The sequence below is a fragment of the Xiphophorus couchianus genome, chromosome 7 (assembly GCF_001444195.1).
Source record: "Xiphophorus couchianus chromosome 7, X_couchianus-1.0, whole genome shotgun sequence".
Classification (NCBI taxonomy): domain Eukaryota; kingdom Metazoa; phylum Chordata; class Actinopteri; order Cyprinodontiformes; family Poeciliidae; genus Xiphophorus; species Xiphophorus couchianus.
The window spans coordinates 36,438,592-36,452,609 of record NC_040234.1 but is presented as its reverse complement, the minus strand read 5'-3'; the positions used below and the strand labels follow the sequence as shown (position 1 = coordinate 36,452,609).

At 37.9% G+C, this 14,018-nt stretch overlaps 1 protein-coding gene across 1 annotated transcript; it reads left to right on the top strand.

Moving 5' to 3' along the window:
- The first annotated feature begins 3,638 nt into the window (after positions 1–3,638).
- On the top strand, positions 3,639–13,804 carry LOC114148333 (sterile alpha motif domain-containing protein 9-like). Its single transcript, XM_028023541.1, has 5 exons — positions 3,639–3,778; positions 7,885–7,946; positions 8,019–8,057; positions 8,262–9,336; positions 9,640–13,804. The coding sequence occupies exons 3-5, from the start codon at positions 8,034–8,036 to the stop codon at positions 12,726–12,728; spliced, it is 4,188 nt and encodes a 1,395-aa protein (XP_027879342.1). The 5' UTR covers positions 3,639–3,778; positions 7,885–7,946; positions 8,019–8,033; the 3' UTR covers positions 12,729–13,804.
- The last annotated feature ends 214 nt before the right edge of the window (positions 13,805–14,018 follow it).

Sequence of the window (14,018 nt, the reverse complement as noted above, 5' to 3'; positions counted from 1 at the left end):
GCACAGATCCACCGGGTTGATGAGGAACGGTTCGGACCTCAGGGCGAAGCTTCGCTGGCTCAATCAGAAACATCTAAACTTCTGTAGCTCTCAGATAAATAACCATTCAGTTTTAATTAACAGAAATCATTTTAATCCGGTATAAAGTAGAACAGCACAGTAGTGGCAATGTGGAGGAACAGATATCTAGAGAGTTATATAGAACCCCTTCTGTCAAATTTTAATCGGAGTTTGATTGATGAGTGATTAATGACCCGTGACTAATTGATTTTAATTTCCAGTCACATGATGCTCCCCCCCCGGATGTCTCATGACCTCAGCGTGCTTAACACATGTTACACTATATTCCCGCTAATTTCAATTCAACCAATAGAAACAGAGACAGGCTCTGAGTTTTATGAGTAATACAATTAAAGTATAAAAAAGCAATAAGTGTTGAATAATCTAGAATAATATACAATATAATATATTTAAATAGAATGTTGTAATTAACTCCGGTTTTGCTCACCAAGCCGTTCGTGTTTGTGCGTGTGTCCAGGCAGAATACTGTACAGAGATGTCCCTCAGGATGTCTCAATGCCATACAGTGTTTAAGGTGAACTCCTTCTGACCTCTATGAGTTTGAATTAGCCATTAGAAGCAGAGACAAGGGGTTCGGTGTTAGAAAATCATTAGTAACATACAATATAGTATATTGGTTTTTTAAGGTCTTTCTGATATACTGCCTGAAGCGGGACAGCCCCCCCCCCAGCCATCAGGAAGACTCTCATGACCGGAGGTCATCACGTGTGGCTCTCTATATTTTTGATCATCTCAATTGGGTCTCTATCGGGGGTTGATTGATATGATGTAAAGACCAGCACAGGATTCATTCTCGTGACTTTTTGGAGGAGGCCCCATGACAGTGCTGCTCACCAAGCCATTCGTGTGTGTGTGTGTGTGTGTGTGTGTGTATATAAAGACATATAGAAACAAAAGTCCCTAAAGAAAACCTACAGTTTAACTATTTTACTGCATTATTTATGGTAGCACAATTAGCCGATGTTGACTATGAGTTTGTGATTTCCTTCATCACTTCAATTTTAAATTCTAATAGATTTTGTTTTCTGTAACACTTGCTAGTGTGATACATTTCAGTAAATGTTCCTCATTTGTACAACGTACTTCTTAAGAATATGTGACAGACAGTAAACAGGCCTACTCAAATTTAACTTTTATCTTTCCGCAGTTAAAGAATTTGTCCAGACTTTTCCAGAATTTGGCCCGGCATCACTGTGAATGATTTTGTTCAGGTTTTTTTCTTGCTGTTGAATCAACGCTGATCTTCCCACTGCTTCATGTTTTCTCCAAAATAGTAAATCTTGGTTTAAATACATTTAAACTCATAGATTTTTTTCTGTAACACTTGCTAGTGTGAAACATGTTAGTAAAAGTTCCTCATCTGTAAATTTATTTCTGAACAATATCTGACAGGGACTAAACAGGCCTCAGTGAGGTTCCCTTGGATTTCTATTGATTTATTGAATGTGTAAATATTTATCAAACTGAATGGCCATTCAGTTTTTATATAGTTTTTTTTTTCTTTTGGTGTTTGTTGCACAAATTTAAATATATGCCGGCTATCAGCCAAAAATTCAATCAGTGAATTTGTGTTTTTTCTTAAATACTCCCTCTCACCGAGACTTACTTACATCTTCTGACAACTAGCTTATAATAACTTACAATAACATTGACTAAGTTTGCTATTGGTACACTTTACCTAAAAATAAAAATTAAACATACTCACTACACAACCATGCTCCAAGAGTTGCTCACAACATGGTGAATTGTTTTGTTACCTTTAAAATGATCTGCAGCTTTTGTTCCTTGGTCCTAATGATGCTGTTCACTAATGTTCACTAACAGACAGTAAACCTCTTGTAATTGATAAGCTTATAAATGATCAATGCGAAACATCAGTATGTGCTAAAGAAGATCATATCAGTCAGATTAAGTAAAATATCATTAAACTCAAAGCAATCAAAATTATATTTCTCTGAAAGTCTTTTTTTTTTCAGGGACTTTAGACTGTATGAAAGGAATCAGTGAAATATACTATGAAATATTTTATCTGCTGCATCCCCATAATAAAACTTCAATTGTGAATTGAATGATTACATTGCATCTAGATACAAAAGAATCAACCGTTAATTAGTAATCATACTGACTAACAAGATCTGATCAAACAACAAACCTGACGACCTCAAGGGATTTCTCACATTGGAGAATAAACCGTCTGACTTTCTTTAGCCACTAAATTTAACCTTACCAAAGTTTTGCCTTGGAGTAAACAGGTACTGAGTTTGAAGCGGATCAGACGCCTTCAGCCATCTGCTAAAGCTAGACTCCGGCCTTCCTCACTGTAAAATAAAACATTAGACTTAAAAAAAGTTCAAGCAAACATCACTTAATTATCATCGACTTGTTGTTTGTACTCATCTTAAGCAAGTGGCAGGAACATTTGGATATATAAAAAAAAAGCTTTATAAGTTAATCTATTTAAGTTGAGTCCATGCAACAAGTAAAATAAAATTAAAAAAGTGAATTATATGAAAGTAATGAGGATTTTGGGTGGTAAAAGTTGAACATTTTAACATGTCCAGACACTACACCATTTCTGCTCAAGCAAACCAAAAGGTTTTAAACAGAACAACCATGTCAAATAATGAGACCATGAATCTTTAATCTATGTAGCAAATATATTGCTGCTGCTGCTGCTGTAGGCAGAAAATAAAAGAAGTTTTACGGAGAATAATATTTTGGATGAGTTTAAGAATATTGTTTGCCAAAATCACACGGTGTAACTACACTTGTCTTTTATATGTTGCAGTAATTGAATCTTTTGAGGCAATTGGTTGCATAAATTAAAGTAAATACGGTCTATTTTCCTGCTCCACATACTTAGCTAGCAATGTGCCAGTTAGCTTCCCAGTCTGAACTCATGTGACCGGATGGTGGGGGGGGCATCATGTGACCGGAAATTAAAATCAATTAGTCACGGGTCATTAATCACTCATCAATCAAACTCCGATTAAAATTTGACAGAAGGGGTTCTATATAACTCTCTATCTAGGAACTGCTTAACAGGCCATTGTGTTGATTTTCCAGAATCAGTGATTAACTTATTGATTTATTTATTTTATGAAACCTCCATACTGGAAACCCCTGAATTAGACCCATAAAACTAATTTTAGAAATAAATAAATGGGGACTGGCTGAAGTTGTTTTTAAGATGAAACTAGTTTTATGAACATGAATCAGTTTTTTAACCTGATTGAGCCAAACTAGCTATTATTAATGATCAACTGGCACAACACTGGCTGCAGGTCTACAAAATAAAGCTTTTTGTTACAAAGACTGAAAAGGAGAATTTATTTAGCTTCCTGTCAAGCTGAATTAGTTTCCATTAAAATGTATTTATTTATTCTGGAAGAAAAGAAGTGTAAGCCAGTGGGTGTGACTCCTCTGTGTGGACTGCTTGTCCAGTCCACACAGAATGTCCAGAATCACAAATTCTCATCATTGTGGATTCAAAGAAACTATTGAAGAGTTCAGGAAACCAGTGGGTGTGACTCCTCTGTGTGGACTGCGTAGTCGTCTACTGACAATAAAAGCTCTCCTCATGACTTCCTCATGTTCTCATTTGCCTCTCCTCTCTGCAGTTCAGCGTCTGGTTTCTGTCATCAGTCTGACTTGTTGGTAAATCGCTCAGCATCAAACTCTGACCTTCTCTGAGTCGGTAAGTTATATAATTTTATGGAAACTAACTAAAAAACATGTTACCTGTTTCACAAAAAGATTCAAAATTAAATTCTCTTGACTCTCCTTTGTAACATTATGTGCTGAATGAACATGTCAGTCATTTCCTGGTTTTATAATGACCATATTAGGGCAGCAGACATTTTAATATTACCTGATAACCTTTACTGCTTGAACTATCCATTCTGTTCACCCTTTGTCCCTAATGGGGTCGGGAGGTGCTGGTGCATCTCCAGCTACGTTCCGGGCGAGAGGCGGGGTCACCCTGGACAGGTCGCCAGTCTGTCGCAGGGCAACACAAAGACAGACAGGACAAACAACCATGCACACACACACTCACACCTAGGGAGAATTTAGAGAGACCAATTAACCTGACAGTCACTGGAGACCCCAGAGAACCTTGTTGCTGCAAGGCAACAGTGCTACCAACTGCGCCACTGTGCAGCCCCTCTGCTTGAACTATTTTAAGCTAATTTAAAACAGTTTAAATTAGTGAATTCACTAGATTCACTTTAATTTTCATCATTGTGGATTAAAAGAAACTATTGAAGAGTTGATGAAACCAGTGGGTGTGACTCCTCTGTGTGGACTGGTTAGGTTTCATTTACTGGAAATGGGCTGCCTCCTGCTTTAATCAGATTGTGTTTCCTCTCTAGATTATTTCCCTCAGTCCAACCTGTTTAACCTACCTTAAGTTTAATAACTGAATACATGTGTTAAATTTACACACCAGAAGAAACCATATTCGTAGAAACCATATTTAGGCATTTAAGATGATATACATAAGTCAGATTAGGATTTCATTTTAGTAGTATAGTTATGATTATTATGTTGCATGTTTTTAATTTGTATTATTTTGAGTAGTGGAAATGGATTTCCATATTATTGCCTGGATTTTATTCACTGAACGTTGGAAGCAACTAGAAAAAACACAAAACACTGAAAGAGAAAATGCAAACTACATGCCAAGAGATTCCAGAATAAATTCAAATCACACATTTGTATGTTTTCTTCCTGACTCCAACTCTAACGTTTCTGTGGACATCTTTGATATAACAAAAGAAAAAAATAATCAGGACCTGTGGCTGTCTGCCTGTTTAAAAATTTCGTATTTTAAGGTCGTCGCAAAAACGGCTCAACGGCGCCACCTAGCAACGTTCAAAAGACCCTTTGCTATTCCCTTACTTCATCGTAGAGACATGAAATTTGGTACACTTGTAGAGCTCACCAAGACGCTCAAAAATTACAATTAATATCATAGTGCAAGTATCACAGGAAGTCGGCCATTTTGGATTGAATTCCAAGTTTGACCCCAATTTTGACCCCGATTTTGACGTTTACAGCCTTTGTATTTGATCAAACTCCTCCTAGGGATTTTGATTGATCGGCTTCAAACTCGCTCAGTCTGATCATAAGGCATGTCCGATTCAAAGTTATCAAAACAGTGAGTTTTTGAGCATGCTGAAGGAGGGTTACCAGGGGTCAAAGTTCACCTACTCACCACGAAACTGTTATATCTCCTGCACAAAAACTCACAAAGCCACTAATCTTTCAGTGATTGATCATCATTAGGTGTCCTACAATACCCTATGGTCAAATGATGACATCACTTAGGCCACGCCCCCTGAGAACAGGAAGTGTCATGTTTTACTGTGAACGGTCGCTATCTTAGCCCTTTGACCTAATCAACATGAAACTGTGTCCAGAGACAGAAGACATGTTGGTGTGTTGTGGATTCAAGCCCGACCAGCTGCGATGAAGCAGCTGGGTGTGGCGGCGTGGCGAAGTGAAAACCCAGAGTGTCCTCCTGGGTTTTCCTCGGGGCCTTGTTTTGTTTTTAAGTTTATTTCCCCTCGTCACCAGCCTGCAAACTGGTTCCCAGTAGAGAACACAGATAAATACTGTAGATATGGATCATAATCTGTTGGTATCTGACAGTATAATGTAGGACCTGTCAGATAACGTTAATTTTGGTTAGGGTTAGGATATCTCCACCAACTACAACATTGGCTGTTAACTTTATATCATTTAGATGAGATTTTATTGCAGTATAACTAATCGACATTACTTGATATTCTTCTCTATTTGGATACGTGAATACGTAATAATGATTTGAAACATAATTTTCATGTGCAACATTAAACATATTTGCTTCAAATGGAATTTATAGTAAAGTTTTGAAGACTGTTTTGTCACACAAGCAGTATTTTTCAACAGGCATCAACACAGCCACCTACAATTTAGAAACATCTGCGGTGCGCAAAGGTTTCAACCAGTTAATTTAGCCACCAGTTAATCCATAACACCCGTCCAGTTCAACAGCCAAACATTTATTCTAGGGTCTTTGTGTGAAACTGAGTTTTAACTTTAAATGAGTTTATTCTCATGGTGGCTCTGGATGTTTCTGAGGTATTTTTGGCCTCAAACGCTGTTTGATAAGATTTGATAAGAATAATTAAAACTTGTCAATGTTTGACATTGTTAGCTAAATGTTTTTCCGTCAGGCTACAAGCTGCTGCATGGATTAGCTGCTCTATGCTGTAGTTGGGATTTGTTGTTTGCTGCTGAGCAAAATCATTTTGTGGCTAAAACAAACATTTTTACATCAACTTCTAAGTTATGAGAAACTTCTGTTAAAATCATTCGAAGGCTCAGAATCAGTCTGGTACCGGTACCGGTCCACATTCTCAGGGGAGAAAGACTCACCTGGTATAAATTACATTTTTAGCTATTGGAGTAATGCTTAAGAGAAATTTATTTAATCAAAGAATGTCATGAATATGTGTAGAGCTGCACCGATTGCAGTTTTCTGGTTACCGACCTTTAAAAAGCCTGACCTGCTGATTTTGGCTGATATGAATTTTCTTTTGTCTGAAATGTCGTTAAATATAGCAAGAAAGTTGCTGAGTTGGTAACAATGGGGTGAATATTGTTAACTGTTAACGTTCAGACCAGACCTGGTGGGTCGGTCAGTCAAACCTCTCACTGCAGACCAGAAGAGGACAGAGATGATTTATAAACCTTTGCTAAAATAAGATTAGGGGATTAAGATGGGATTCACATGTAAGTATCAGCCAATTACGATCCCCCAAAATTAAGGAAATCGGTGCCAGAAATCAACTGGTCGATAAATCAGTTGGCCAATAAATGTATCCTATATTATACATGTATAATAATATATAATACATATATAATGTAAACAGCACTGCCAGAGATGCAATACGTTTATAGCAGGTGTGTGAATGATCTAATGATCAGACTGCTGATTGCAGCAGGTCCACATTGTTAGCAGAACTAGAGGGCCCCATGACCACATTTCGCTCAGGGCCCCCTGGAGGCTTGGGCCGGCCCTGGTGGACAGTTATCCTTTTAAAACACGGTAAATTAGAACACTGGATCCACTGTGTTGGTTTTTGGTAACATAGGCAATGGTTCATTATCATTGTGTGAAACTATTTAGAGATCAAAATGTTGCCAAGGGAAATTTGGGTCCATCAGAAAAAAATATGTTCCAATGAATTGCAAACACAATAAAATCCTAAAACAAGAAAATGTGACGGTGAAACAGCGGCGTTTTGCTGTCATTTATTTCAATCTGCAAGCAAACCGGTGAACCAGTTCCTGAATCAGTCACGTGGTTCGGCCAGCTGGCGAGGCTTCAAATGTCACAACCTGAATCAACACAAGCCTCAATATGAGCTTCATAAAAATCCATCCATTTTCTAACACTTTGTCCCTACTGGGGTCAGGAGGAGCTGCTGACTCTCCAGGTAACGTTCCGGGCAAGAGGCGGGGTCACCTGGACGGGTCACCAGTCTGTCGCAGGGCAACACAGAGACAGACAGGACACACAACCACGCACATACACACACCTTTAGTGGAACTAATGTTTATGATTAGTGCTTAAGGGTTAGTGCAGCTAACGTTTTAGTTAGCGGTGCCTACCACTGGTTAATACTTTGTTGCCAAACAATCTCTTGTGCCCTCTGTCTTTTCTGCTGATCTTTGTCAAAGTTAATTGTTATTGATTGTTGGCATAGACATTTGTCCTGTACGAAAAAGTAATACTTATATTGTATTTTACAGCAGAATATTTGGGTATCTGAGACACTTGGACATACTGCCACAGATGATCAACAACATATGAGGTAAATGATTATGATTTAGCAGAAATTCTTATTCCCTGTATCAATAATTCATTTTTGAAATATTTCTTGCAGCTACGATTTGTGACAATGGCAGAAAATGTTGAAACCAAAGTAAGTGCGATTAAAAATAATGAACTTTTTGGAAGGTAATATGTCTAAACAAATATTGAAGATCATTTCATTAAAGTTCCTATGTAAAAAAAAAACATGATTCATACAGAGCTGAGAAATAAATTCTTCATGTAGTTATTTTTAAATACAGAAATTGAAGTTGGAGATCAGGAAGACCATCTTTTGTTTTTATTTGTATTTCAGGAGGATGATTTGCCTCCTGACATCAATGACTGGGATAAATCTCAAGTAAAGGTCTGGGCTCTCAAACTGAAGGGTTTGGACGACTCGACTGCAGATTTGCTGTTTGAAGAAAAGATTTCTGGTCCCAGTCTTTTGCTTCTAGATAAATCAGATTTAACTAAAATGGGTGTGAAATTTGGACCAGCTACGCTTATTATTCATGCCAGAGATGAATTAATCAAGTTAAAGAGAGAGAACCCAACAAGTTCCTCCGACAAGACTGGGAAACCCAGTAAGCCGTATCCATTCGGTAGATACCATGATGCTTATAGATACATAAAGGACAGCATTCTTAGTGTCCCAGAATCAGGCACCTTAGACCTTATTGAACCCTGTCATGAATTTAAAGCTTTTATCAATACATCTGATGAAAATCAACTGGAGAAGTTCACCACTGAGGTCATTCGGTTTGCAGCTGCCTGTACGAATAGTCGCACCAATGGTACCATACATTTTGGAATTGGAGACAAACCAGACTTTGTTCATGGTCAGGTTTTGGGAGTGACTGTTAATGACAAAGAAAGATATGCAAATGAACTAAAGTCAGCCATCAATAGCCACTTTGGACACAAGAATGCAGCTCAAATGTGCATCAAACCGCCTCGATTTGTTGAGGTTCTAAACAGAAATACAGCATCTTCTGACAAGTTTGTGATTGAAGTGGACATTGAACCTCGATCTGCCATCTGTGGAGAAAACATCTTCCACACTTACAACACAAAAAAAGGCAAGAAGAAGATCAAAGAAACTGAATCACAACCAGTAAAGTCTGTCTACATCCGAGACGGTGGCAGCAGCAGAGACCTGCTAGCATCAAGCACATCTTCCAAAACCAGGTCAGAGTTCAATCAGTTTGAGGGCAAAATGTCTCAACTATCAAAGCACCGCAAAGAAGCAGAGGAGAAGCACCTCAAAAGAATAAAAACCACAACTCAAGGCTCCAGCTTGATTAACATGATTACAGGTGGAGCCTTTTCAATGGATAAGTCCAATTTTGAACATTATGTCATCGTGACAAACAAATCTCATCCAAGCCATTTTGAAAATCTGGAATTTCTCATAGAGCTCAAACCAGTAGCTGTTTTAGATTTTGATCCTGAATCGGCTGAACAAGGATTACACACTTACTTTGAGAAGCAGAGCACAGTGAGCTCACATTTACCAGCAAAATACAAAATAATGGAAAGTGTAAAAAAAACTGCTGCTAAATTAGAATTATCTAAAAGCACAAGCTGGGTTTTCTGCAATGGAGGTATTGAGAAAGAGAAACCCTCAGAGGTTGACCAGTGGTTGATTCAAAAGGGCGCCTCGATTCGAGATGTGATTTCGTTCTTGTGCCGTAGAGAAGTGCTAAACAAGAGGTTCCTTGTCATTTTCTTACTTTTATCAACAGTCAGTGAAGTAATGGATCCCCTTGTTGAGACCTTCAGTATGTTCCTGCAGGAGCTCGGAGGGTCAGGACAAATCCTCTGTATATGTGACGATGAGAGCACATTTATTTCATGGAGGGATCTCATTCAGGCTAAGTGTGGAGTCGACATCTCTGACAGATGTATCTCTGACCTCAGTTTTGCTGAAGTCAATGGAACCGTCCTCAGTCTCTGGTCAGAAAACCGCAGAGCCAAACGGTTCCTACCCTGTGGGGGTGAGAGCAAGGTTGGTCTTGAAAGAAAATTTGAGCAAACCTTGAATACTTTGGAGATCCTGTGTGTGAATCAGTGTGAAGGAGGAAACGAGGACAGAGTTGCCATAGAGGAGAACTTCTATAGAGGTGGGAAGGTATCATGGTGGAATTTCCATTTCTCTGAATTACCTGGATTAACACCATTCATTAAACGGGACCAGTTTGATTACATCATGAATACTGTTATACCTGATTTATGCTCCCTACCAAAAGCTTGTGTCCTGTTCAATCTCCTCCACCTGCCTAGTTGTGGTGGGACGACCTTGGCCAGGCATGTGCTGTGGGCCCTTAGGGACAAATATCGCTGTGCCGTCCTCAGGGAAAAGTCTGACTTTGTTAATGTGGCTGATCAGGTGATCAAATTATTAATGTATCAATATGATGAACAAACACCGAGGGTTCCTGTACTGCTGATGATTGATGATTTTGATGACATGGAGAAGGTTGAAGAATTACAGTTTGCAATTGAAACGCAGTTTATTGAAAAAGACCTCCAGGCTGCAAAGGTCATCCTTCTGAACTGTATGAGGTCAGAGTTCAATACAGTGACAGGACTACCTCCAGACACTGTGTTCATTGGAAACAACCTCTCTGACAAAGAACTAAAATTGTTTGAGGTAAAATTTAAGGAAATAGAACAACAACACTGGAACGTTAAAACTTTTTATGGCTTCATGATAATGAAGGAGAACTTCAATGAAGAATATATCAAAGGGGTGGTAAAGAACACCCTGAAAAACTTCAATATGGACCAAAAGAATGCACAACTCTTTGCAGTTCTGGTTCTGTTGAGAGTTTACTGTAAGTACTCCACTTTTTCCTGGTGTTTGTGTCTGGATGTTTTGGATCAGCCAATCCCTGTCTGTGGAGGTCTCAAAATACATGATGTCTTTGGGGAATTTTCCAGTTTCATTTCCTTCTGCTGGGATCAAGATAAAATTAAGTATGTTGCCATCAGCGTAACATACTCAATCATTGCAAGGCAATGCTTGGAGGAATTAAAAACAACACACAAAGTCACAAAAGCTAAAATTACTAACTTTCTGCTGGCCACAGACCAGCTGTATGAATGTACACAAGGCACAGACAATCTCTTTCAATGTGTGCATGACATTTTAGTGAAAAGATTTTCTTCATCTGAGGAGGTTTCTCAGTTCTCTCCTCTCATTCAACAAATTGCAGAAGAAACACCTGGGCAGGAAGAGATTGTTTTGTCAAAAGCAGCAAAAAGATTAGAGGATGATGCTGTTGTGTTTCAGTTGTTGGCCAGATATTACTATTTGAAAAAGAAGAATTTCATTGTTGCAAAAGATTGGGCAAAAAAAGCCATGGGACTGTCCAAAGATAACTCTTATATTGCAGACACATCAGCACAAGTTTTAAAGCATGAGCTAAAGAATGAAATTTCAAACTGCCAGGAAGGAGAGTTCATCAGCCCAGAGAAATTGAGAATTGCTCTCAAAATGGCCCAATCAGCAATGGAAGCATTTCAGAAAACACAAACACTGGCGAAGAAAGAATCCCTTAACAGATATAAGATCAAAACAAACAACTGCTCCTTCAACACGTCGGGGTTTCTTGGAGAAATCCAAGTTGGAGTTCTTGTCTTAGGCTTGTTAGAAAAAACTCCTGTGTTTTCTCTTGATGATGTTCGACACGACATAATGAGCGAGTTCCTCTCCGGAAATATTCCAATAGAGAGAATAAAAAGAATGGAAAACGGAGAAAACGGAGACTATTACCACATTCTTCAACAGTTTGAGAAAATGCTTTACAACCTCAAAAAAAGGATGAAGTTTAACTTTGACCATCTTGACCGAATGCAGGTGAATCTTGGTACCATAACCGGAGTAAAGAACAATCGGGAGCAAGTAGCTCGAAAGGAAATTTCTGAGTGTTTTGAAAGGTACACACAGGCTTTCTGCGAGACAAAATCTGAGCGTTTTTTGAAAAAGAAAAATTTTAACCTGGAACTCCATCAGGCAAGACAGTTCCTAGAGAAAGAAAAAGCCGATACCTACTCTGGGATTCTGGATTGTCTCACAAAAGACATCTCAACTGAAAAGATCAAGGAAATTGCTGGGCGGTATAACTTTATTTGCCAATCTAAGCATAACCCAAAAACCATAGAAATAATCAATATGATATATGCCAACATTGTGCTAGGCTGTGTCACACCAGAATCAGCTGTGGTGTCGTACCAAGACCTGCTCAGAGTTCTTTCTGTACTTCTAAAGGAAACGCATCAGGATGAGGAGTATTTCTCACTACTCTTCATTGCAGTTGTGCTTTTGTGGCCGTCGCCAGAACATGAACTATTTATGTATGTTGGGACATACATCTCACAGCTGAAGACCTCCTATTTTGATCAGATGAAGGAAGTCTTCAATGGCAAGCGACCAATTGTCCATTTCCTGTTGGGAAAAGGGAGCAACTACGAGAGACTTTTGCAAATGAAAGTAATCCAGAGTTGCATCACAAGGACACAGCAGTTTGCGTCTCAGTGGGGAAATGGCCAAATATGGGAAAATGAGAAAGTGAGAGGTCTTCTTAAAAGGGTCGAAGGTCGCGTGGATCACAACGTGATACTAGTAGATTATAGCAACAATGTGAGGCTGGAAGTGATTCCATTGTTCAGAAGTCAGATTAGTGGATTACATGGGAGGAAGGTGTCATTTTTCATTGGTTTCTCTATCAAAGGCCCTCTTGCACTTGGCATTGAGAGGATTGAAGAGCCTCGCTGAACGCATCCTCAAGACTGTTAACCATGAATTTGATCATATTAATGCTAAAATAGGGATATGTTTTCATTTTATAAAATCCAACCAAGAATCTCAGAACTATGGTTAAATACTTAAAAACAAGTCCTTCACTGGTAATAAATCAATACATGAAAAATAACGGGAAGATAATCAGACTGAACCCCTTTAGATGGGAAAACCTTTTCTCAAAGTTGTGATCAAAAATGGATCACCAGGTTTTTGGATTATTATGTTTTTAATATTTTAAGAGCTTCTGAATGTTCATTTGTCACAGTTTTTTATCAGCTCAGTCAAGACAGGTTCTGTTTTCTGCTGTGGACCAGAGAAATTTATCTTTTATCATCTAAAAACAAGAGTTGAATCCATTTATGATGAGGATGAAAAAGATGTTTTAGATGTATTATGGTTATTGTTTTATTGTTAATGTAAGGTGGCTGTGGGACCATTTGGGTTCCTTTTTGTTGAACCAGACTGCATTTCAGTAAATTTGGCACATTGCTGATGCATTTAAACAGTTTTTTAAAATTATTTTTTTAGGTTCAGATTTTTGTTGTCAAACTTAAATGCTATGAAAAACAGTTTGTCTTTTGAGAACCAAAGTTCTTTTTTATTTACTTTTATTATCAAAAGGATTGCAAATATTCAGCAACTCACACATACATTTATTAAACTGATAAGTTTCAATGTTTTACGTGGCGTTTTGTTATTCTTGACTTGACATGTTAAACTCATTCTAAGTGAAGTTTGAAAATCTGTTTTTGTATTTTTCTCTCATCTATACAGTGCATCTCTTAAATAATCGATTTAACGTGTTTTATTATGCATTCCATTACTCTGGTGATTATACTCAACTCTTTTTATATTTCTAAAAAAAACAAAAAACAATGAACATTTAATTTAGCAAATAATCACATTTTGATGAAGATCCAGTGAAACACGAGTGTCTACTGTAATTTGATGCAACCATAAAGAGGAGCACATTCCTGTGGCGTGACATGTTTTAATTTATGATGTTTGCCACCTGATGATGTGTGTTAATAAACTGCAATAAACTGAAATACATGAATAAATTCTTATAAATGCATTCAAAATGATTGTCCTCTTCTTGCCCAGAGACGACTCCTGTACCAGAAGACAGAATTAAGATGACGAGTGAATAGTTAGAACATCTGATTTAATATTTTAAAATGTCAGACAGGCAAAAAATATAACGTCCATGTATTGGTATTGTAAAGCTGAAAGTAATATAATTTATATAAATAACATAATTAC